General features: G+C 39.5%; 1 protein-coding gene across 2 annotated transcripts; it reads left to right on the top strand.

The window, feature by feature from the left end:
• Positions 1 to 7,959: 7,959 nt before the first annotated feature.
• Positions 7,960 to 23,008, top strand: EIF2S3 (eukaryotic translation initiation factor 2 subunit gamma). 2 transcript variants are annotated; one of them, XM_045856127.1, is made up of 12 exons: positions 8,000 to 8,092; positions 8,613 to 8,676; positions 9,843 to 9,970; positions 10,059 to 10,180; positions 12,287 to 12,381; positions 13,386 to 13,544; positions 14,828 to 14,962; positions 16,571 to 16,665; positions 17,551 to 17,695; positions 18,684 to 18,853; positions 19,215 to 19,387; positions 22,504 to 23,008. In XM_045856127.1, the coding sequence occupies exons 1-12, from the start codon at positions 8,024 to 8,026 to the stop codon at positions 22,565 to 22,567; spliced, it is 1,419 nt and encodes a 472-aa protein (XP_045712083.1). In that variant the 5' UTR covers positions 8,000 to 8,023; the 3' UTR covers positions 22,568 to 23,008. The 2 variants fall into 2 exon arrangements, with proteins under 2 accessions (XP_045712084.1, XP_045712083.1); XM_045856128.1 differs by lacking the exon at positions 8,613 to 8,676 and having other exon boundaries at positions 7,960 to 8,092.
• Positions 23,009 to 23,519: the final 511 nt, after the last annotated feature.

Below are 23,519 nucleotides of genomic sequence, written 5' to 3'. Positions count from 1 at the left end.
TTTCATTTCCATCCCTAAAGTCATAGGAAACAGTTCTCTGCTGGCTGTTGTTAGGATAACTGCTTTGCACCTGGGTTCAGAAACATTCAGGTTCAGTATCAGAGTCCTCAACACACTGTGACAGGTTTAGGCAACATGGGGTGCTCTGTGAGTAAGTATAAAGGGGGGATGTAATCGGAGCTTTTGAGGGTCAAGCACAGCTTCTCAGAGGCAGTATTGTCTAAGTTCAGTCCAGAGGGAAGAAGGTAAGGCAGGGAGTAAAGGATACCCACAGGACAGTAGTTCCGGGCTTAGAAGAGACAGTATGGCACCTTTATTTAGAGAACCATGAATAGTTTGGTAAGTTTACAGTGTAGGATGCAAGAAGGGGAGAGGAAGGAAAAAAGCAAAAATCAGGAGGGCTACAGAATATAGACTGTGGCAATCAGGGCTTCTCCCTTCCTGTGTTGCCTCTCACTCCATGCTCCACTGTACCAGGTTACACTGATGAACACAGCAAATGATCTTTGCACTGTTGCATATTTTTACTCCTTAATTCCATAAATTGTTCATCTGTGATCTATACTAATATACTTATTCATGCCATAAACATTTATGAGTGCCTACTATGTGCCAAGTCCTGTTCTAATCCCTGGGTATCAGTGACCAAACACATGAAAATCCATACCTTCTTACGATTACATAAATCAGGCAATAATCAAAATAAATAAATTATATGGCCTGTTAGAATGTGGCAAATGCTATGGGAAATAATAGAGCAGATTGAGAAAGAGATTAGGAGTGTCAGGGGGGAGGGGTGTGCCAATTCTAACTAGTGAGATTTGGGTAGGGGGTGTCATTTGAGCCTTGACTTGAAGAGATGAGGGACCAGACTGTGTAAAACTTCGTAGGCTACTGTAAAGTCTTTGCTCCTTGAGAACTTGGGAACCATTGGAAGGCTTTGACCAGAGGAGCAATATGATTAACACTCAGGCTTCTGTATAAATTAGAGAATTTAGGCATAATGTAATGTACACCGTGGCGGCTGTGGCTAACACTGCTGTATGGTGTATTTAAAAGTTGCGAAGACAGTAGATCCTAGAAGTTCTCATCTCAAGGAAAAAAAAAAACCTTTTTTTTCTTGTACCTATGGGATGACAGATATTTACTAGACTCACTGTGGTTGTCATTTCACAGAATATGTAGGTCAACTTATGCTGTACACCTTAAACTTATACAGTACTATATGTCAATTATATCTCAATAAAACTGAAAGAAAAAACACTGGAGCCCTGGGTGGTGTGGCTCAATGGATTGAGTGCTGGCCTGCAAACCAGGGGGTCTCTGGTTTGATTCCCAGTCCCTGATGGGGGGTCAACCACACATTGGTGTTTCTCTCCCTCTCTTCCTCCCTTCCTCTCTCTCTAAAAATGGATAAATAAAATCTTTTTTTAAAACACTGGAAAGATTATGCAAAAATATAGGCTGTGTTTTTTTTTTAATAAGAATTTAGGCAGACACGGGGAAGCAGGGTGCCAGATAAGGATACTGTTCCACCAATGGAGTGAAATGGAGGCTACAGCGGAGACAGTGAGAAGTGGCTAGAGTCTGCAAATATTTTGAAGGAAGAGCCAACAGGATTTCCTGAATGCAGGGAGAAAGGAAAGAGAGGTGTAGAGGATGTTGCCGTTTCTGGCCTGAGGTACTGGAAGGATGGACTTGTCACTTCCTGAGATCTGGAAGACTTCAAGAGGAGCAAGTGTGAAGGGGTGGAGGGAAAGGAGAAGGTGCAAGGGCTGAGCCCTGGGCTCTGCCAAGGGTAGGGAACCATCCAGGAGAACATAGGGGACTGGTCTAGGAGACCAGAGTGCCATATGCTGTACCCTGGAGAGGCAGGTACTAAATATCCACCATCAATAAAAGATGCAATGAATGTCACCACTGTAGCTAAATGTATTTACCTTGAAATACAGTGTAGACAAAGCCCCTTGAAAATGAAAACATTAAAAAGAACAAAAATTTTTAAAATTTTCATTGAATTTATTGGGGTGGCATTGGTTAATAAAATTTATAGGTTTCAGGTGTACAGTTCGATAATACATCATCTGTATATTGTACTGTGTGTTCACCACCCAAAGTCAAGCCTCCTTCCATCACCATTTATCTCCCCTTTCCCCTCTTCTACCTGCCACCGCCCCCTTCCCCTCTGGTAATCACCACAGTGTTGCCTGTGTCTGAGTTTTTTTGTTTTGCTTTGTTTTGTTTGGCTTTGCTTAATCCCTTCACCTACTTAACCCAGCCCCCCACTTCCCTCCCTTCTGATAGCTGTCTGTCTGTTCTTTGTCTCTATGAACAACATTTTAAAAATGTTAATCATTTTTGTGCTCCTTATGAACCAATGAAAAATATACTATGCTTCAGAAGCCTCAACATGCAAGCCACATACTCATGAGGTATTGGTGAAGTTCCCAAGGTGCTGAGCGTAAGGAGAGGAAGGACAGGGCCTTGGGAGACACCTGGATGAGGGAGTTATCCTGGAGAAGATAGAGGACTGTCAAGGAGACAGAGGAGTAGCCAGTGAGATAAAAGTAAAACAAAGAATGTGGTATGCTAAGCCAGATGGAAACGACCAGTAAATTATTAGACATCCACTATCAATCAAAAATGATCATTAATATCACAATTTTAATGGCATATATTTACTTTGAAACACATCATAGACAATGCCCCCTTTAAATGAAAATGCTAAAAAGAACACTTTCCCCCAGAGTTATTTCTCTGTTCCATCTGAACCAGTAAAAAGCAATGCTTTACTTTAGAAGCCTGCAGATACAAGCCACATATTCATAAGGACTGCATTTCAGTAGATGTGCATGCAAACACGTACACATCCTAAGGGTGAGCGCCAGGGCCGAGGTGAGTGGGAGCTACTATATGGTATTTGCACCATGAAGGAAGTGGGGGGGAAAGCCTCCAGTAATTAGTGTTGCCAGAAACACAGCTTTAGGACTTGGGGACTGTGGTTAAGGATAGAGATGGGATTGAATCTAGGCTCTGAAGTTATTTATTAGTTCTAAAACTAAGTTCTTTAAAAAAAAAAACAGTGATTGCATAGCTCCTGATACAGGGCAGAGAGGGACTTTAGGTTAAGTCAGTTCTGGTGGCCTCAGCTTGGGGTGGGGTAGCTGAAGTGCAAGCAGGGGAAGTGCACATGAACAGCGGGGGGCCCAGGCCTGCCTTCAAGGCCAGCTGAGCTTCACACTGTCCAAAGACCTGGGAGAAGAGCAGCACTGTCAAGCGGGGCACTGGAATGCTAAGCATAGGTGAGGCAGAATGGCCTGCTGGGACTGGACGTCTCTATATTGTCAAGATGGTGATTCTCTTCAAATTGATCTACAGATTCAAGACAATCCCTAGCAAAATCCCAGCAGGTTTTCATGCAGAAATTCACAAGCTGATTCTAAAAGTTGTATGGAAATGCAAAGGCTCTAGAAAAGCCAAAAGGATTTTGAAAAAGAACATAGTTAAAGGACTTACTTTCCAGTTTCAAAATGTACTATATAAAATGACAGAAATCAAGACAGTGTGGTATTGGCATAAGGACAGAGATATAGAACAATGGAATACAGAGTCCAGAAATAAATCCTTTTATTGTCAATTTTTGGTCAAGTTATGAGTATTTTCAAGAAAGTGCCAAGGCAATTCAATAAGGAAAGGATTGTCTTTTCAACAAATACTGCTGGGACAATTTGATATCCACATGGAAAAAAGATGAAGTGAAACCCTTACCAGACTCTATACACAAAACTTAACTCAATATACACCAGAGACCTAAATATGCAAGCTAAAACTAGAACCCTTGCAGAAGAAAACACAGGAGTAAATGTTTGTAACCTTGGGTTAGGCAAAGTGTTCTTAAATATGATACCAAAGCATAATTCATAAAAGAAGAAATAAATTGGACTTCAGAGTTAGAAACTTTTGCTCTTTCTTCAAAGACAGCATTAAGAAAATAAAAAGACAAGCTACAGACTGGAAGAAAACATTTACAAATCATGTATCTGATAAAGACTTATGTCCAGAATATTTTATTTTTCAAAAGATTTTATTTATTTTTGGAGGGGGGGGATGGAGGAAGAGAGTAAAGAAACATCAACGTGTGGTTGCCTCTCACATGCCCCCTACTGGGGACCTGGCTTGCAACCCAGGTGTGTGTGCTGACTGGGAATTGATTCTGCAGCCCTTTGGTTTGCAGACTGGCACTTAATCTACTGAGCCACACCAGCCAGGGCTTATGTCCAGAATATTTTAAAACTCTTGCACCTCTGTCCTGGCTGGGTGATTCAGTTGTTTGGGGAATAGTCCTGTATACAGAAAAGGTCGTGGGTTCAATTCCAGGTCTGGGCACATACGTAGGTTTCAGGTTCAATCCTGGGTTGGGGTGGTCATGGGTTCAATTCCAGGTCAGGGCACATACGTAGGTTTCAGGTTCAATCCTGGGTTGGGGTGGTCATGGGTTCAATTCCAGGTCAGGGCACATACGTAGGTTTCAGGTTCAATCCCAGGTTGGGGTGCATACAGGAGGCAACCAATTGATATTTTTCTCTCCCTTCCTTCCCCTCTCCCTAAAATCAATAAAAACTTATCCTTGGGTGAGGATTTAAAAAATTGTAAAAACTTTTGCACCTCAATAAGATAAACAACCCAATTTAAAAATGGGTTTTTTAAAACATATACTGCTTTTAATCTTTTAAAAAAATTTTAAGATTTAATTTCTTTATTTTTAGAGAGGGAAGGGAGGGAGAAAGAGAGAGAGAGAGAGAAACATCAATGTGCGGTTGCTGGGGGCTGTGGCCTACAACCCAGGCATGTGCCCTGAATGGGAATCAAACCTGTGATGCTTTGGTTTGCAGCCCGAGCTCAATCCACTGAGCTACGCCAGCCAGGGCCTAAAAATGGGTTTGAGATATGAATGAACTGATAAGTATAGAAAAGATGTTCAACATCATTAGTCATTAGAGAGGTGCAAATTAAAACCACATGTACTACAATGTCTATAATAAAAAATACAATATCAAGTTGTGATATTGTGATAGTGTGATATCAAGTTGATGAAGATGTGGAGAAACTACAGCCTTCATACATTGCCGGTGGGAATGTAAAATGATGCAGCCACTTTGGAAAGGTTTGGCTATTCCTCAAAAGTTGAACATATATTTACCATAGGATTCAGCAATTACACAACTTGATATTTACCAAGAGAAATGAAAGCCTGTTTTCATAAAAATTTGTACACAAATGTTCATAGCAGCATTACTCACAATAACAAAAACATGTACATGAATGTTCATAGCACTTAGTATTCACAGTAGCCAAAAGTGAAAACAAAATAAATATCCATCAACTGGTGAATGGATCAACAAAACGTGGTATATCTATAAAATGAGATTATATTCAGCAATAAAAAGGAATGGACTACCTACTACTGATAGATGCTACAACATAGATGAACCTCAAAAGCATTATGCTGAGAGAAGCCAGGAGCAAAAGACCACATATTGTATGATTTTACTTAAATAATATGTCCAGAGAAAGCATATCTATAGAGACAGAAAGACCATTAGTGGTTATCTAGGGCCAGAAATAAAAATGAGGATTGACTGCAAATGTATACTCAGGATCTCTTTGGGACTGAATGAAATGTTCAAAATCTGGATTGTGGAGATAGTTGCACAACTCTGTACATTTACTAAAAAAATTACTTAATTGTATATTTAAAGCGGGTGAATTTTATGGTATGCAAATCTTATCTCAAAAAATTTCATCTTCTGCCCTGGTTGTTGTAGCTCAGTGGATTGAGTGCTGGCTGCGAACCAAAGGGTGGCCAGTTAGATTCCCAGTTAGGGCACATGTCTGGGTTGCAGGCCAGGTCCCCAGTACGGGGTGCATGAGAGGCAACCACACATTGATATTTCTCTCCCTTTCTTTCTCCTTCTCTTCTCCCCTCTCTAAAAATGAATAAATAAAAAATTTTTAAAATTCGGTCTTCTAAAAAGAGCATGCTTGTAATTGCCTATGAATTCCTGCTCTGCTACTTACTAGCTGTGGAATCATATGTTATCTGATGTTTTCAGGACTCAAGCTTCCTCACCTGTCAAGTGGTAATATTAAATAATGGTAACAATAATATCTCAAAAAAAGTATATACCTCATCAGCCTCTTTTACAGATTAAATTAATACTTGTCAAGTCAGTGCCAATGTTTAACTACTATTATTTTTATTAATGATATTATTTCCTGTGACGTTTCTACTTCCAAAAATTTCTGACAATGAAGCGTATATTTTGTTATCAATGAGTTATGTATTTTATTGATATAATTCACCCACCTTTAAATTGTACAATTCACTGGTTTTTAGTGTATTCATAATGTAGTATCCATCACCACTAATTCCACATTTTTATCACCTCGATGGGCTTTCTAAATTGGTTGGCACAACTATTTACAAGTAAGATAAATTCTAAATTTATAAGTTTGTAAGTTCCTAAATGTAGAACTAAATGCCTCCACCCAAATACAATGCATTGTACAGTTTCTACCATCACTTAACCAATAAATGCATTTATTGAAACATAACTTCCTACTTCAAGTAAACTGTTGTACCTAAAATTTATGAAAACATATTCATTTTAATCTTACTTAAGTATTCAGTTAACACAGGTAACCTCAATTCTTATTCACCTCTCCTTACATTTTTTTTTTTCTGGCTAGAATGAGTACCTGTTAATGATGGAAAATTTGTAAAGCATAAAGGCGTGAGGGAGAAATAAAACTTGCATTCGTCTGGGTGGGTGGGCTGGGATGGGAGTAAAAGATAGAAAACCATACTTGAACAACAATTAAAATACATTTTTTTAAAAGCTTGCATTCTTTTTAATATTGGATGAAGAAAAGGACTAAGGCTCAAAAATCTTTAAATTTCAAAATGCCTATTTAGGGGTAATGTGTCCATTAAATAAGTGGGTGTTCTTGGATCAGCTTTAAAACAAAACAAAAAAGCCCTCTTTGGGCGCTCTTTTTTTTTTTTAAGTTAGTGGTGACCTTGTATTTTATTTTTATTGTATATATTTTTAAATTTTTACACAATTTGCATTCAACAACTTCCGTATTACTTTCATATATACAGCAGAGTGGTTAGAAAATCATGTGCTTTACAGAGTGGACCCCAGTGTTTCAAATGCCTACCTGGGTACATATATAGTTATTACAATATTTTTTAATTAGTTATTTTATTATTTTTCAAGTATAGTTGTCTGCATTTTCTTTGGGTGCTCTTAAGGACACCCAGCTTCTATCTTAACTCGATTCTAGCGCCATCACGGACCATCTCTCTAGCACTAGAAACCTCTCTCCCAAAACAAGTTATTAGACTCTGTTTTTGCCATTCCTAAGCCGCGGAACCTCCGCGCGAGGGCGCCCTCCCCGCCGTCTGCTCGGTGACGCAAGGCGCAGTGAACGTTGCCAGCTCTGCGCGTGGCTTCTTCCCAGCCAATAGCTCCGTCACAGGTGGGCCGGACCCAAGCCGACCTCGCCTTATTAAATTGCGGAAATTGGTAAAGAAAGACATTCCCACAGTCTGTCCTCACATCCTAGTTAAGGTTCCCAGGTTCTGGGAAACCCTTCCGGCTATCCCCACGGGAAACGGAAATGGCTTCTCCCGCGCAAGCGCGCGCGATGTTAATTTCACCCGCCTAGCCAGGGGCCTTTCTGGGGGCTGCCCTCAGTCTTGCCTGCACAAAAAACCAACAAGTCTGCAGCGAATAGACCCCGAAACTTTGCTTCGTGTTTTCTAGTAATCCTACTGGCAAGTACTATATGAACTCAATCAGGAAAAAGTCCAAGCAGTGAGGTTCTGCTGCACCGGTCATCCTCCTGTCCCCGGCCTGGGCCCTAGTCTGCCGTCCCGCTTTCGCTCCTCCCCTCCCTCGCTGTATAATGTATGGGGAGGCTGTTGCCGCGCCCACTTCCTTCCTCTCCGGGCAAGATGGCGGGGGGCGAGGCAGGCGTGACTCTCGGCCAGCCGCATCTTTCTCGCCAAGATCTTGCTACATTGGTAAGGTTTCAGTTTGGAAGGATGCGGAGTGAACTCGGAAGGGGGATGACAGGGCCTCCCGGGGGCGTTGAGACGAAGCAGTTCCGAGCTGTCAGGAGCATGGCTAGCTCTTAGGGAGGTGGTAAGCCGAGCTGGCGCCGCCACCTGCACCTCGGCGAGTCCGCGAGCTGGGCAGTGGGGTGTGAGATCGTGGAACCTAAACGTCGTTAAGGTTGTCACTTATGAAGGTCTGGGAAGGGAGTGTCTACACTATCCTCAGTGCTAATGCTGTCAAGATTGGGCGGTCTCGGGCCTGTACATTTCCTATAGTGAATGGAGGTGTAGTTTCTTGTAACGATGAGGGACTTTTAAAGCCTCTCGGTCATCAGAGTACAAGATTGTTTATACAAGAAAAGCGCTTTAGAAGTAGGAGACAGCTGTTTACGTGGCGGTGAGCTGTAGGTCACATGTAAAGTCAAAGGAAAAGTTGACTTGCCTTTTGTACAGTGATTAAAAATAAAAGTAAAATGTTTGATTGCAGGATGTTAGCAAATTGACTCCACTTTCACACGAAGTTATCAGCAGACAAGCCACAATTAATATAGGTAAGATAAGAACTTATTGGAGACCTGAGTTGCTTGATCTCTGGCAAGTGATTCTAACCTCTCCCTTTGTGTGATTATCTGAATTATATGAAGATGCAAATATTCAAAGAGATGTTGAGTGCTTGTGAGCAAAGCACCTGCTAGATTTGGGGTGGAAACACATGTTGTCCATGCCTAGCTTACAGACTAGGTGAGAAAAAAAAGGTACAGACCTATGAGAAGTTTAATAGCGTAAGGTGATAGGTAGTCATTTAGCACCTTAAGGAAGAAGTAAAAATGTGCCTATACTCGCCACAGAGTTATTGCAGGGGCAGAGTTTTTGAAAATTTTATTTGATATGTAGGCTATTATTAAGTACAGTATTTTTTTTCTTAATTGACACCTAGAACTTTAGAGAAGAAGTTAGTCGACTGAGTGCAAATTTGGGGTATTTGAGAGTCTGTACAAACAGCACAGTAAAACCTAGTTAAAAGTAAGGTTCTACCATCAGGCTATTAAAAAGTTGTAAGACTTTGTGCTGCCCTTGATAGCATTACCGTAATTAAACCTGAGTTGTTTTCTCATTTTCATGGATGCTTTTTGGTTGGGCTCATCATACCTATGTATTTTCACTTTGGGAATGCTGGAAAGTTTCTGAATATACAAGACATTATATATTTTTTATTGAATGTTTATTTGAAATGAAGGCAGTCTTTTCTGTGATTAAAAACATGAGGTGAATAGTTTTTAGTATGCTGAATATGCGGAGGTTTTTGAAAATAATTTTTTAAACCCTCACCTGAAGATGTATTTATTAGTTTTAAAGAGAGAGGAAGGAAGAGAGAGAAACATTGATCAGTTGCTTCCCATACATGGTCCAATTAGGGATGAAAGCTGCAACCTTTTGGTACACAGGATGCTCCAACCAACTGAGCCACCCAGCCAGGGTACTGAGTATGGATTGTGAACAGGGTTATCAGTTGCATGGAAAATTCATTTCGTTCCTGTCTCAGAATACGTTTTTAATAGAAAAGAATATGTAGGATTAAAAATTGAAGTGACTGCTGGTTTTACATGGATATTTATAATGAGTTATGGCTTTGGGTTTTCTACTCTTAACAGTATTTGGGGAAAAAAATTCGTGCAATTGTGCGTGTGTGAATTAATTTCTTGAACTTTGTCTGTAGGTACAATTGGTCATGTAGCTCATGGGAAATCCACAGTTGTAAAAGCTATTTCTGGAGTTCACACTGTCAGGTTCAAAAATGAACTCGAAAGAAACATTACAATCAAGCTTGGATATGCTAATGCCAAGGTGAGCTGCGTACTGTGGAACTAGGAATTAACTTTAATTGGAATGTACAGATAACATACCCAAATCTTCTTTTCATTGAAACTTTTAGATTTATAAACTTGATGACCCAAGCTGTCCTCGGCCAGAATGTTACCGATCCTGTGGAAGTAGTACACCTGATGAGTTCCCCACAGACATTCCAGGGACCAAAGGGAACTTCAAATTAGTCAGGTGACCTCTTTGGTGCTAAAAACACTTTATATTTTATTGTCTTGTGGTCGGTGTTTTTTCAAATATTTAACTGGGGATTAAACAGTGAACCTAATTGCTGAGTGGTTTTGTTATTTTTTCCATTATTTTATGTTGATAGTGGCTATAATGACAATAATTTGAAAAGTCAGGTATTTAAATCTAAGATACTTATTTATGTGCAAGTTCTCCAAAGGAAAAGTATCATATAAGCAGAATGGAATGGAGGGAAACACAGCTTATTGGATTTAAGGGATTCTTTCTTGTCAGGCTTCCTAAATTTCTTTTAAACAGCACTGTTTCTGTTCTTGGGGGGGGCAGGGGAACAAAGCCATTCTTAATTAACCTCTCAAGTACGTGGATTTATTAGCCATCTATTTTATGAGTATGGCTGTGTCTTCTGATTCCTTATCAGAGGGTACTAATATCAACCTAGTGATGTTTTGGGGTATTGGGGATGCTCCACAAAGAGATTTTAGATCAGGGTCAGGGCTGGGACTAGGGAGAGGTGAGTAAGGCCTTTGCCTTGGGCCCAAAATTTAAGGGGGAGAGGGGACGCTGAAAACCCTTAGTAGTTAGGATAAGTAGTATTTTAAGCAATGTTTTTTTTTTCAATTAATTGAAAGAAATTGTGATAAACAATTATCATTTATTCAAATAAGGATGGGCTTGAAATTACTGTGGGTATTTTTTCCCTCTTCTATTCAATATCACTTTTTCTTGTTTTGGGTTCAGCACAGCATTGTTACCGATCCTTTTTTCATTTAAGATTTTGATGTTTTATCATGGATTTTTGGCACTAATTTTGGTTTTTGACAATATTAAATTTAAATATTATTTTATCTTGATTACTAAGATTTCTGTCACTCCCTTAAATATTGCACCCAAGTGTTTCACTTGTCTCATCATACCATGGGCCCTGATCAGAGATTAGCAAACATTTTCTCTAAAGGGCCTGAGAGTAAATTTTTTTGCTTTGCAGGCCATGAGTTCTCTGTTTTAGCAACCCCGCTCTGCTCTCGTGTTATGAAAGCAGACACAGACAGTGTGTGCTTGAGTGCTGTGACACTGGGCTGGATTTTGCCTAAGGGCCATAGTTTGCTGATCCATGTTTTAGATAATGACAATATGAGCATACACTATTTTAAAAAAGATTTTATTTAGCCCTGGCTGGTGTGGCTCAGTGGATTGAGTCCCTGCCTGCAAACTGATAGGTCTGTGGTTCAATTCCCAGTCAGGGCACATGCCTGGGTTGTGGACTAGGTCCCCAGTTGGAGGTGTGTGAGGGGCAACCACATACTGTTGTTTTTCTCCCTCTCTTTCTTTCTCCCTTCCCCTTCTCTCTGAAAGTAAATAATTTTTAAAAAAGATTTTTATTTACTTTCAGAGAGAAGGGGAAGGGAGAAAGAGGGAGACATCAATATGCAAAAGAAACATCAGTGGTTGCGTCTTGCCCGCCCCCAAGCCAGGCATGTGCCCTGATTGGGAATCAACCTGTGACCTTTTGGTTTGCAGGCTGGCGCTCAATCCACTGAGCCACACCAGCCAGAGCAAGCATGCATTTTTTTAACATAATGGTTCTGAATGAGTAATACAGGTTTGTTGGTTTGTTTTAAATAGTGCTGCCACGTCCAATTCAGACTAGCAATTGCAGCTTTTCAAGGTGCTGGAGAAAATTTTGGCAAATGATTTTTTCAGATGGCAATGCCCATTATGTTAACACTGTTTTAGCTTTCATATACATGCCATTCCCTATATATTACTCTACCATATTTACTTTAATTGGATTTGGGAGTTTCTGGTTCTTGGGTTATTTGTAGCTATCACATAGCCAATTTCATTTACTTTGCAATGACCTGCAGTGATTTGACTCTCAGCAAGTAGATAATCTTATTTCCAAGGTCTAAAAACACCAAGTCCTGTACGTAACCACTTGACTTTATAGTAGTAAGAATTATTTCAGTATTTTTCTTCCATCTTTATATGTAATGTGTTCTGCATGTAAAGTGATTTAATTTTGGGAAATCCGTAACTTGCATCTCGAAGTATTGATTGATCTGGGACTGACTGCTATTTCTCCACTGTTAGACATGTTTCCTTTGTTGACTGTCCTGGCCATGATATTTTGATGGCTACTATGCTGAACGGTGCAGCAGTGATGGATGCAGCTCTTCTGTTGATAGGTAAATACATCAGAATTGGTTTGGACAAATCAATGTGGAACAAATCCAAGATGAAATATTTAAAGGGGAACTAAGGCCTTTAAGGGCCATACCCATTACCTAAGGGTGACATGAATGGAAACTAACATGAAATCCAGGACAGCATCCCTGCCTACCAACTATCACAAAATGTTAAACAAGGCAGACCGGGGGTGGATGTCTTATGAGAATTCATATGGTAGTAAATATTTTAAAAAGTCAATAATTCATTTTCCCCACTCAGATCACATGAAATGGTTTATTTTAAATTTAAGTAAAAGTACATGTTTGGGTTTAGGTGGGTTTTTTTTTTGTTGTTGTTGTTGTTGTTTTGTTTTTTTGTTTTTGTCTCTGAGCTGTCCACTGTAACACTGATATATAATGTTCGTTTTTTAAAATCCTTACCCAAGGACATGCCCACAGATTTTAGAGAGAGAGGAAGAGAGAGAGGGACAGAAACATTGATGCAGGAGAGAAATACCGATAGGTTGCCTCTCACGCACAACCTGACCAGGGACCGAACCTGCAACCCAGGCATGTGCCTGGACCAGGAATCAAACTCATAACCCTTTGGTCTGTGGGATGACACTTGAACCACTGAGCCACACTGCCCAGAACAATATAATGTTTTTATTTAGATGCAAATCTCATTCTTAATAAGTATAGAAGTCTAGGCCTTAATTGGGATTTTCACGGCTAGGGTGGTGCTACCTTCCTTATATGCACTGTTGAGGGATTTGTTGCTATGGAATATAATTTCTTAAAAGTATGCCAGATAGATATAGTACAGGACAGCTGAACATCACTGCTTAGAGAGGATGATCATTGGAGTGCCTGACAAAACATGCCTGTTTCTTTATAATACACTGTTGGTTATTTTCACAATTGGCAACCACTAATCTGATTTCTATCTCTTAGGGATTTGCCTCTTCTGGGAAGTATTTCCAGCTAATTCTCATGTATCTGTTTTATTCTTCATCATCTAGCTGGTAATGAGTCTTGTCCTCAGCCTCAGACTTCTGAACACCTGGCTGCTATAGAAATCATGAAACTGAAGCATATTTTGATTCTACAAAATAAAATCGATTTGGTAAAAGAAAGCCAGGCCAAGGAACAGTATGAACAGATCCTTGCATTTGTACAAGGTAAGACACCATGGTATCTTAATACATCTGTGAATCACTTTGAGAGCCATTTAATCCAGAAACCAGATGTTAATTTAACTCTTAATATAATAGAGTATCTAAAACAGGGTAAACTTAAGGGCCTTAAAGTCTTATTTTTCTTTACCTACCACTAGTGAAATCTGTTTCTGAATTTGATAGACTGGCATGGGTGTCCAACCCCTGGCCTGCAGGCTGCATGTAGCCCAGGATGGCTATGAATGCCCCTCAAAACAAAATTGTGAATTTACTTAAAACATTATGAGATTTTTGTTTTGTTTTCATTAGTATTTGTGTATTAAATATGTGTCCCAAGACAACTCTTCTTCCAGTGTGGCCCAGAGACACCAAAAGGTTGTACACCCCTGGACTAAAGTATATTTTTGCTGCTTGAAAGTTAGAAGTGAACTCATATTCTGGAAGCTGTCAGTTTTAAAAACTCCTCCTCAGTGATAGTAAAATGAACAAAAGCATTAAAAAAAATAGGTCTTAAATTGTTCTTATTGGGTAGCTACTTTGAGAATGGGGACTGATGATCATTTATTTAATCTTTCTGGTCCCTTTCTCTAACAGTGTAGTGTTTTTCATTTCAGGGAAAAACATGATGCATCTTTTTTTTTTTATCTCACCTGAGGATATATTTTGTTGATTGTAGAGAGACAAACATGGATTGGTTGCCTTCCATACGTGTACCTACTGGGGTTCGAATCCACAACCTAGGCATGTGTCCTAACCAGAAATCAAACCCATAGCCTTTTGGTGTATGGGACAACACTGCAACTAACTTAGCCACCCTGCCAGGGCCAAACATGATACATCTCACTGTTGACATGATTCTCTCTCAGCTTTGTTTTTCTTCTTAGAAAGGTTGACTTCTCATGAACTCAGTCCTATCATAATGAAGAAGAATAAGTCATATTGATTGAAATCTAATTATGTTTGTTCCATTTCTTTGACCAGCCTGTTTGACATATAATTAATAAGGAGCAAATATTATATGTGCAGCAGTCTTTGCTTAGCAAAGAGTCTGTAATTTTACCTTGACATTTATTGGAAGGTTAATTACATGTTATTAGAAATCTTTCAACTGGTAAAGTGCTTTTTCCCAGGAGTGTTAATATTTTATTCCTTTAAACAGTTTTGTCATTTTAGTATATTAAATATATTTATGAATATATTTAAAATTTTAACACTTCCATGTAACATGTATAGAACAAGTTTTGTAAAATCGAAGAATTCTAACTTGGCTGAATTTTGTCCTATAGGTACAGTAGCAGAAGGAGCTCCTATTATTCCAATTTCTGCTCAGCTGAAATACAATATTGAAGTTGTCTGTGAGTACATAGTAAAGAAAATTCCAGTACCCCCAAGAGATTTTACTTCAGAACCCCGACTTATTGGTAAGTGATAGGATTTGTCTTTAATTCTTATTGGATCTTTTCTACATTGGTGTTTCTCCCTTTAGAGTGTTTATTACTATTTTCTCTTTCAGCAGAGGTGATGATGAGTTATAATCTTCATAGAAATTACTTTGAAATTGATGGATTTTGAGATCGTATTGGCAGTACTAGATTGCATTACTGGTTGAGGAACAGAGTCCTGAATATAGAAGGAACTCTTACCTTTTTGTGTTCAGTATATGGCATATTATGTGATCAAGGTGAATAATATAGTATTCTATGGAATTATATTGTAGTCTGGAACAAGATATTAGAACTCGTACAAATGATTTCATTGTACCATTAATGAAGATTTTTTTCTTTTAAGATCTTTATTTTTATAGAGGGAAGGGAGGGAGAAAGAAAGGGAGAGAAACAACAATGTGTGGTTGCCTCTCGCACAGTCCCTAATGGGAACCTGGCCTGCAACCCAGGCATGTCCCCTAGACTGGGAATTGAACCTGTGACTCTTTGGTTCGGAGGCTGGCACTCAGTCCACTGAGCCACACTAGCCAGGGCTATTAATGAAGATTTTCATGTCCCTTTCACTTTTACTTAAGTTCATACTATCAACGTTGGTGTAATTTGATCATCTAAGCTTGTGATTTCTACCCAGAGATGTAAGAGCCTTTTCAAAACAGACATTTGAGCCTTTCTGGGCCTTCACTCAAGGCCCACCTGTGTGTTGTAAGAAGGGTCTCTTGGATTATTGCAACGTGTACCCTCTGTTCAGGGACACTGCGCTCAGGACCTAAGTGCTAGTCATGTAGTTCCTAGAGTTGTTGTGTAGTTTTAAAACTAAATTTTTATTTCAGAAATCATATAATACAGGGATATATGGAAATAAAAGTCCATGGTTTTCCTACCTCCCACTTCTAGCCCCTTAGCCCTAAAGTAACCGAAGTAAACAGTTGGTGTATATTATTCCCCTACCTCTCTTTGTTTATATCATGCTTTTTGTTTTAATCTTTTTTTATCCTGACCCAGGGACATTTTTTCATTGCTATAGAGGGCGGAGGGGAGAGAGAGAGAGAGAAACATCAATGTGAGAAACATTGAGTGGTTGCTTTCTCATACGTGTCCCAACTGGGGTACAGTTGTCCGTGCCCTCACTGAGATTCGAACAGGTGACCTTCTGATCTAGGAGACAATGCTCCCCCGACATGAGCCACTCGGGCCAGGGCTGTTTTAGTTTTTGTTTGTGGAAGTGGGATCATACTGTGTGTTACTTTAGTAAATAGGGTTTTTTTTTCCCCTTAATAGTACATGAAAGTTATCCTCCCATATCATTACATATGGTTCTACATTCTTTAATAGCTGTATGACACTCTGTAGTATTGATGTATCATAAAATGCCTCCTATCACTGATCTTTGAAGTTATTTCTACTTTCCCATCCTAAGTAAGGCTGCAGTATACTTAGTTGGAGTAATAATATTAGATTTTGTCACGAAGTCACCCTTATGGTGTAAATCTGATGTGTCTACTATTTTAGGAAAGTTAAGTTAGAAAATAATATTTTCTCTGAAGCTAAAATTAACAGAATTGGTTTTACTCTGTTTTCTTTTAGTTATTAGGTCCTTTGATGTCAACAAACCTGGCTGTGAGGTTGATGACCTTAAGGGTGGTGTGGCTGGTGGTAGTATTCTAAAAGGAGTGCTAAAGGTAAATTGTTTTGTTTTGTGTTTTTCAGATTTTATTTATTTATTTTTAGAGAGGGGGGAAGGGAAGGAGAAAGAGAAGGAGAGAAACATCAGTGTGTGGTTGCCTTTCACACACCCCAATCCGGGGACCTGGCCTGCAACTCAGGCATGTACCCTGACTGGGAATCGAACCACCAACCCTTTGGTTCATAGGCCCGCGCTCAATCCACTGAGCTACACCAGCCAGGGCTAAATTAGGTTTTAATTTTTGTGTGTGTTTTTTTTTAATTGAGGTAACACTGGTTAATAACATTATTTAAATTTTCAGGTTTTTATGACTTTATAATATGTCTGTATGCTCCATTGTGTGCTGACTACCCAAAGTCTAGCGGTTGTTGTGTTTTTGTTTTATTTGTTCTTCCCTGGCGTTTTTTTTCTTTCTTCAATTACAGTTTACATTCAATTATTATTCTGTATTAGTTTCAGATGTACAGTGAGGTGGTTAGAAAATCATGTACTTCCCTGGTCTTAGTCAGGAAAACAGTATGGATATTCCAAATTGAAAAATAACATTTTTTATAGTGTCTAGTTCTTGATGTAGGTGTCATTGTATACTATTAATGTTTTTTGAATGTGTCTGAACTCTAACTTTATAGGCTCCTCGTGAGAATGGAGCACTTTTTTGCGGGGATAGACATATATGGTAGGTGGTTAGAAACAGTTGATGGTTCTGGTTTGGAAGATCTCTTTCACTTCTTATTTTTTTAATTGTGGTCTTTGAAATAGAGAAAAGGTTGCCTTTTCAGTTTTCTGGTCTTCCTGTTAGGACTTTTTGTATATAAATGGGAATTGTGTTGTCCGTAATTCTAATTATATTAATTCTAATTGCTGATGTACATTTTTACAGGTGGGCCAGGAGATAGAGGTCAGACCTGGTATTGTTTCCAAAGATAGTGAAGGAAAACTCATGTGTAAGCCAATCTTTTCCAAAATTGTGTCACTGTTTGCGGAACATAATGATCTTCAGTATGCTGCTCCAGGAGGTCTTATTGGTAAGGATTTGCTGTCATCCCTACACTTTTCCTTTGTAGATAATCATGGTACTCTTCATGGGAATTGGATTACCCAGAAAGATATATTACAGATTTTTAATTGGGTATTTTAATAATTGAATAGGATGGGGGAACATACGTGTGGTTAAACTGTTGATTTCAGGTTATAAGATAATTTCATGTGTTGTTTTTTTAATTCTTTTTTTACTTTTAAAAGGTTTTATTTATTTATTTACGATTATTTATTTAGTTTTAGACAGAGGGGAAGGGAGAGAAACATCAATGTGCAGTTGCCTCTCACATGCCTTACACTGGGAACCTGGTGTGCAACTCAGGCATGTGCCCTGACTGGGAATCAAACCAGCAACCCTTTGGTTTGCAGGCTGACACTCAATCCAGTGAGCAACGTCAGCCAGGGCTAAAGATTTTATTTATTTATTTTTAGAGAGAAGGTAAGGTAGAGAAACATCAATGTGTGGTTGCCTCTCGAGCACCCCCAACTGGGGACCTGGCCCGTAACCCAGGCATGTGCCCTGCCTGGGGATTGAACTGGTGACCTTTCTGTTTGCAGACTGGTACTCAGTCCACTGAGCCACACCAGCCAGGGCTAAGCTATCTTTTTTATTATCCTTTCAGGGGAGAAATGAATATGTTACACAAACTACTCATAAATTTTGTGTGTTTTCAGCTGTCAATAAAGATGTTCAGACTTATTTTTGAGTTCAGCTATTACCTTTTTGCCCTTTGTTTAGAATTTAAACCAAGACAGTCTTTCTGTTTACAAATGCCCAACTAACCTGTGAGTTTACATCTCCATTTTGCATGAAGTGGGTATTTTGTCACACCTATGTAGCTGTTACATGGCTATGAGAATATGGGTATGAAACTGTACAGGTATGTGCTGTCCTTGAGTAAGTTTTGGGACAAAGAGCTTTATAGGGGAAAAAAGTTAGAATATACATATCTGTAAAATCTTATTTTATATCAGGAGTTGGAACAAAAATCGACCCCACTTTGTGCCGGGCTGACCGAATGGTGGGGCAGGTGCTTGGTGCAGTGGGAGCTTTACCTGAGATCTTCACAGAATTGGAAATCTCCTATTTCCTGCTTAGACGGCTTCTAGGTGTACGCACCGAAGGAGACAAAAAAGCAGCAAAGGTAAGAGCTTTCTGTAGTTCCTGTTACCAAAAGTGACAGTGGTGTTAAGACTAGTTTAACAGTCACCATGGGATAAAAAAAAGCAAAGGTGAATAAATTTGACTTCCTGAACACTGAGAGCTTTGAGATGTCCGTCCATTTAAAGTGAAACAAAACCAAACAGCGGAAGGTCTGTCACATGTGACAGTGCCATAGTCAGTTACCCATTTGCTTTTTTCAAAAGTCTCAGTACGATTACATTGGCAGAAATGGGAAATTGCTGACATCTATTGTTGGCAGGGATGTAAAAGAAATAAGCAGTAATTTTGGGGAAGCGTTTTACCGATTTTGGGGATCATTTTCCCCCGTTCTATTTTTCTAGGTGCAAAAGCTGTCTAAGAATGAAGTGCTCATGGTGAACATAGGATCCCTGTCAACTGGAGGAAGAGTCAGCGCAGTCAAGGCCGATTTGGGCAAAATTGTTCTGACTAATCCTGTGTGCACAGAAGTAGGAGAAAAAATTGCCCTGAGCCGAAGAGTTGAGAAACACTGGCGGTAAGTTTATTAGCCTTTGTCACTGTCTAATGAAGAAGACCCGGTCAGCCCTGACTGGTGTGGCTCAATGGATTGAGTGCTGGCCTGTGAACCAAAGGGTCCTTGGTTCGATTCCCATTTGAGGCACGTGCCTGGGTTGCAGGGCCAGGTCCCTGGTGGGGGGAGTGTGAGACACAACCACACACTGATGTTTCTCTCTCTCTCTTTCTCTTTCCTTTCCCCTCTGTCTAGAAATAAAACTAAATTTTAAAAAATCTTTAAAAGGGCAGTCAATTTTGTTGAGTTTTTGGTGGTAGACATGCACACTTTTCCTTGAATACAACAGTTATGGTGGCTTTAATTCTCAACTATTTATTTAGATGCCTTTGAAATCTGTATTTCCAGCCCTGATTTGTGATAGACACCTATGCAAAACCAGTGAATTTGGTTCAATATTTCCCTTGTCTTTGGCTTTTTAAAACTTTCATTTGGAGATAAAGTCAACTTAACAGGAAAATCAACAAGAGTTGCACACAGAACTCCTGTATTCCCTTTTTCCAAGTGCACAATTTATTTGTGTGTATGTGTATATGTGAACATTTTTCTGAACTGTGAAAGGCGTAGGTTATATATAGTCATGCTCCTTGATCTCTTAATACTTCAGTGTATATTTCCTAAAAACAAAGATACTCGCATAACCACTTAAAGAAGTTTAACGCTGATAAAATGCTAAAATCTATAGTCTGTATTCCAGTTTCATTGCTTGCCCCAGTTAATGTCCTCTATGTCCTTTCAGTCTGAGTCGTACACTACATTCAGTTTTCGTGTCTCTCTATTTGGAAACTTCCTCAGCTTTTCTTTGTGTTGACCTTGACAGCTTTGAAGAATACCAGCTAGTAACTTTATAGACTGTTCCTCAATTTGGGTTTATCTGATGTTTCCTAAGATTAGATTCAGGGTGTTTTGTTGTTGTTGTTGTTTTAATATTTTATTTATTGATTTTTAGACAGAGGGGAAGGGAAGGAGAAAAAGAGGGAGAGAAATATAAATATGTGGTTGCCTCTCACGTGCCCCCTACTGGGGACCTAGCCTGCAACCCAGGCATGTGCCCAGACTGGGAATCAAACCGGCAACCCCTTTGGTTTGCAGTCTGGCTCTCAATCCACTGAGCCACACCAGCCAGGGCAGGTTTTGTATTCTTGACTGGAATACTTACATAGGTGGTGATGTCTCCTCAGGGATTCCCAGTCAGAAGTACGTGGTATCTGAGTACTCCTTCTCGTTGAAGTTAATTTGATCATGCACTCAAGGTGTTGGCCATTTTTTCACTATATGGTTACTCATTTTACTCTTGCAGCTAATAAGCATTCTATAGGGGGACTCTTGCAAGTAGCTTGCTCCTCATCAAATCCCACCACCCTGGATTTATCGTCCACTGATGGTTCCTGTCTAAATTGAGCTGGACTGTAGTGATTGCAAAATGGTGATCACCCGCCCCCAACTCCACTCCTTATTTATCATTGCCATTGTTTCTTCCCCATTTTTTACTTATCTAGTTATAATATGAACTCATGGAGTCCTATTTTATTTAATAGGTTATGATTTGTTTCTGTCCTTACTATTTTGCTGCCCAAATTGTCCAGTAGAGAGACCCTTCATGTTGGATCCTGTATCTTTCTGACGTGTCCCCATCGGTTTGGTGTTCTTTCTTTTCTTTTTCTTTTTCTTTTTCTTTTTCTTTTTTTGAAGAATTTCTAACTTTTTGGCTCAGGATGTTCCCGAGTCATCTTGTACATCCCGTCTCCAGTTTAGAATTGGCCATTTCTCCAAGGAACCCTAGTTCCTTTTAGTGGGAAATGGTGCTAGGTGTGCTCATCGTCCGTAAAGCGCTGTTGTTTCTAGACCCTTTACCTCCTGTGTGACCTCATCATAGCCCTACTACAATCACTGCACACTTAGAGGTATCTCAATTAATTCCTAGTTCGCCTTTTGTTACTTCCAAGCTCAATCAGACATGTTTATTGTGCTGTGCTCAGTAATTTCTAGTAGCTTCTCACTATTTTCTGATACTCAGGACCTTTCTAGAAGCCTGCTTCAGTGCATTTTACATTTCCTCCTGCTTGTCTCATATAAACCCTCTTAATCAGACTACCCTGTGTCCTGATTGTCCCCATAATTATTGAGATCACCTGTGGCTCTGTTTTTTTCTTTACTCCTTTTCTCCCTCATTAAGGCTTCCCTGTTTCTGTGCCCCGGGATGGTCCAGGGCACATACAAGAATCAGCCAGTGAATGCATACATAAATGGGACAACAAAATGATGTCTGTCTGTATCTCTGTCTTTCTGTCTAAAATCAGTAAATTAAAAAAAAAAAATAAGACTCTATCCAAAGTGAAATTTTAGGCTTTGCTTAAAAATGAGCAAGTATGTTAAAATTGTTAAAAGAAGTGAGAGCATCTGAATGATTCTTACAGTCTTTAGAATTGTGGTTTTAACCCCTGCGTAAGCGGATTCTGTTCTAAAGCTGCAGTGGAGGTGGCGATCCAGCCTGGTCATTGATTAGAGCAAACTCCAGCCTGGTCATTGATTAGAGCTCACATTGGTAGAGAGAGCAGAGGTCCCTCTGCTGAGAGTAATCTGCCGATACACTGTCTAGTCCTTTAGTTCTATTAATTTCCTTTACCAGCTAAGGTCATGCTGAAGCCACTGTGATGTGCTGAGGTACTATAAATGATAAAAAGAAGCATTTTTCACAGAGAAAAGGATAGAGGATGAGATTGTTTAAAAATATCAGACTAAAGGGGTTTTATATGGTTCCCTAGGTGTATGGGAAGCCTCCTCCTGGTGGCTCTGAAGGAGTAGGTATATTTTAATAGGGTGAAGATGAACATATTTATACAACAGTAGCAACTTTTTTTTTCTCTTTCTGTCATTCATTCTGGCTAGAGCCCATCTCTCTGGGTCTAAGAATCTAAGACAATAGTGTGAGCTTTCTTTGTGGGTGAGGAGGTTTTGGAAACATTCAGATTTAGCAGATAAGCAAGTAAAACTAGTTATGTCAAATGATTGTGTGGTAATGATAATGAAATAGACAAAACCCTCACCATTTCTTTTTTTTTCTTTTTTTCATTTTGCAGTTTAATTGGTTGGGGTCAAATAAGAAGAGGAGTGACTATCAAGCCCACAGTGGATGATGACTGAAAAATTTGGATCAAGTCAGATTTTTAATTAACGACCTGGGGGTGTATTTTCAAAGCAATGCTGGGGGATAGATTTCACCTTAGTCGTTGTTACTCTCATCCTTTTGGTGATGAAGATATAACCTCCATTGAATCTACCAGAAATTTGATCATGCTCAAATCATGTATCAGTGCAGGTTTGAAATGAAACTGTTTGCTACAACCAGCTCTTGCTGTAGCACATGTACCACCAAACCTGTTTGAAATAAAATTTTTCTTGTTTTCATACTTCATCTTTGAGTATAGCTCCAGGCTTGAAAGTATTGTTACATCAGTAGAAACTGGGACGTGCAAAATTATGAAGACCAGCTTCCCTTGTTTCATATTGTATGTTGCTTTATCTTTGCAATTATGAGTGAAAAAAAAATAAGAGATTCAAATAAAATTATCCTCCAGAGCATGAGCACTGTTGTCATGGACACACCTTTCTCTCCCCTCTCTTCCTGGTCTGGAACATGAAACCAGAGCCAGCAGTTCTCACCCTTGCCCTGTGAAACCTTGAAATTGTTTCTGTGTTGGTTGACACCTGAAATCCAACAGCTCTCTCCCATTGGGAAATACTGTTATACCAGGTAATTCTAGATAGGTGACAAAGATCTTTCCAGGCCTAATTTTATAAGATTCTAATATTAGCCATTTTTTTAAAATACTGGGTTGCCAAAAAGTCCGTGTGTTTTGTTGTTGTTTATTTATTTTTAGAGAGAAGGGAAGGGAGAGAAACATCAACGTGCCATTGCCTCTCGCGTGGCCCCCACTCGGGACCTGGTCCCACAACCCAGGCATGTGCCCTGACTGGGAATTGAACTGGCAACCCTTTGGTTCGCAGACCACACTCAGTCCACTGAGCTACGCCAGCCAGGGCGGGTTTGTTTTACCCCCCCCAACCCAATAAAATACAAGACACACCAGTAACT

The sequence above is a fragment of the Phyllostomus hastatus genome, unplaced genomic scaffold, assembly GCF_019186645.2.
Source record: "Phyllostomus hastatus isolate PE091 unplaced genomic scaffold, TTU_PhHast_1.1 phas_scaffold_12, whole genome shotgun sequence".
In the NCBI taxonomy this organism is placed as follows: domain Eukaryota; kingdom Metazoa; phylum Chordata; class Mammalia; order Chiroptera; family Phyllostomidae; genus Phyllostomus; species Phyllostomus hastatus.
Note: the sequence above shows the minus strand (reverse complement) of the source record. Positions and strands in the feature narration are given on the sequence as shown.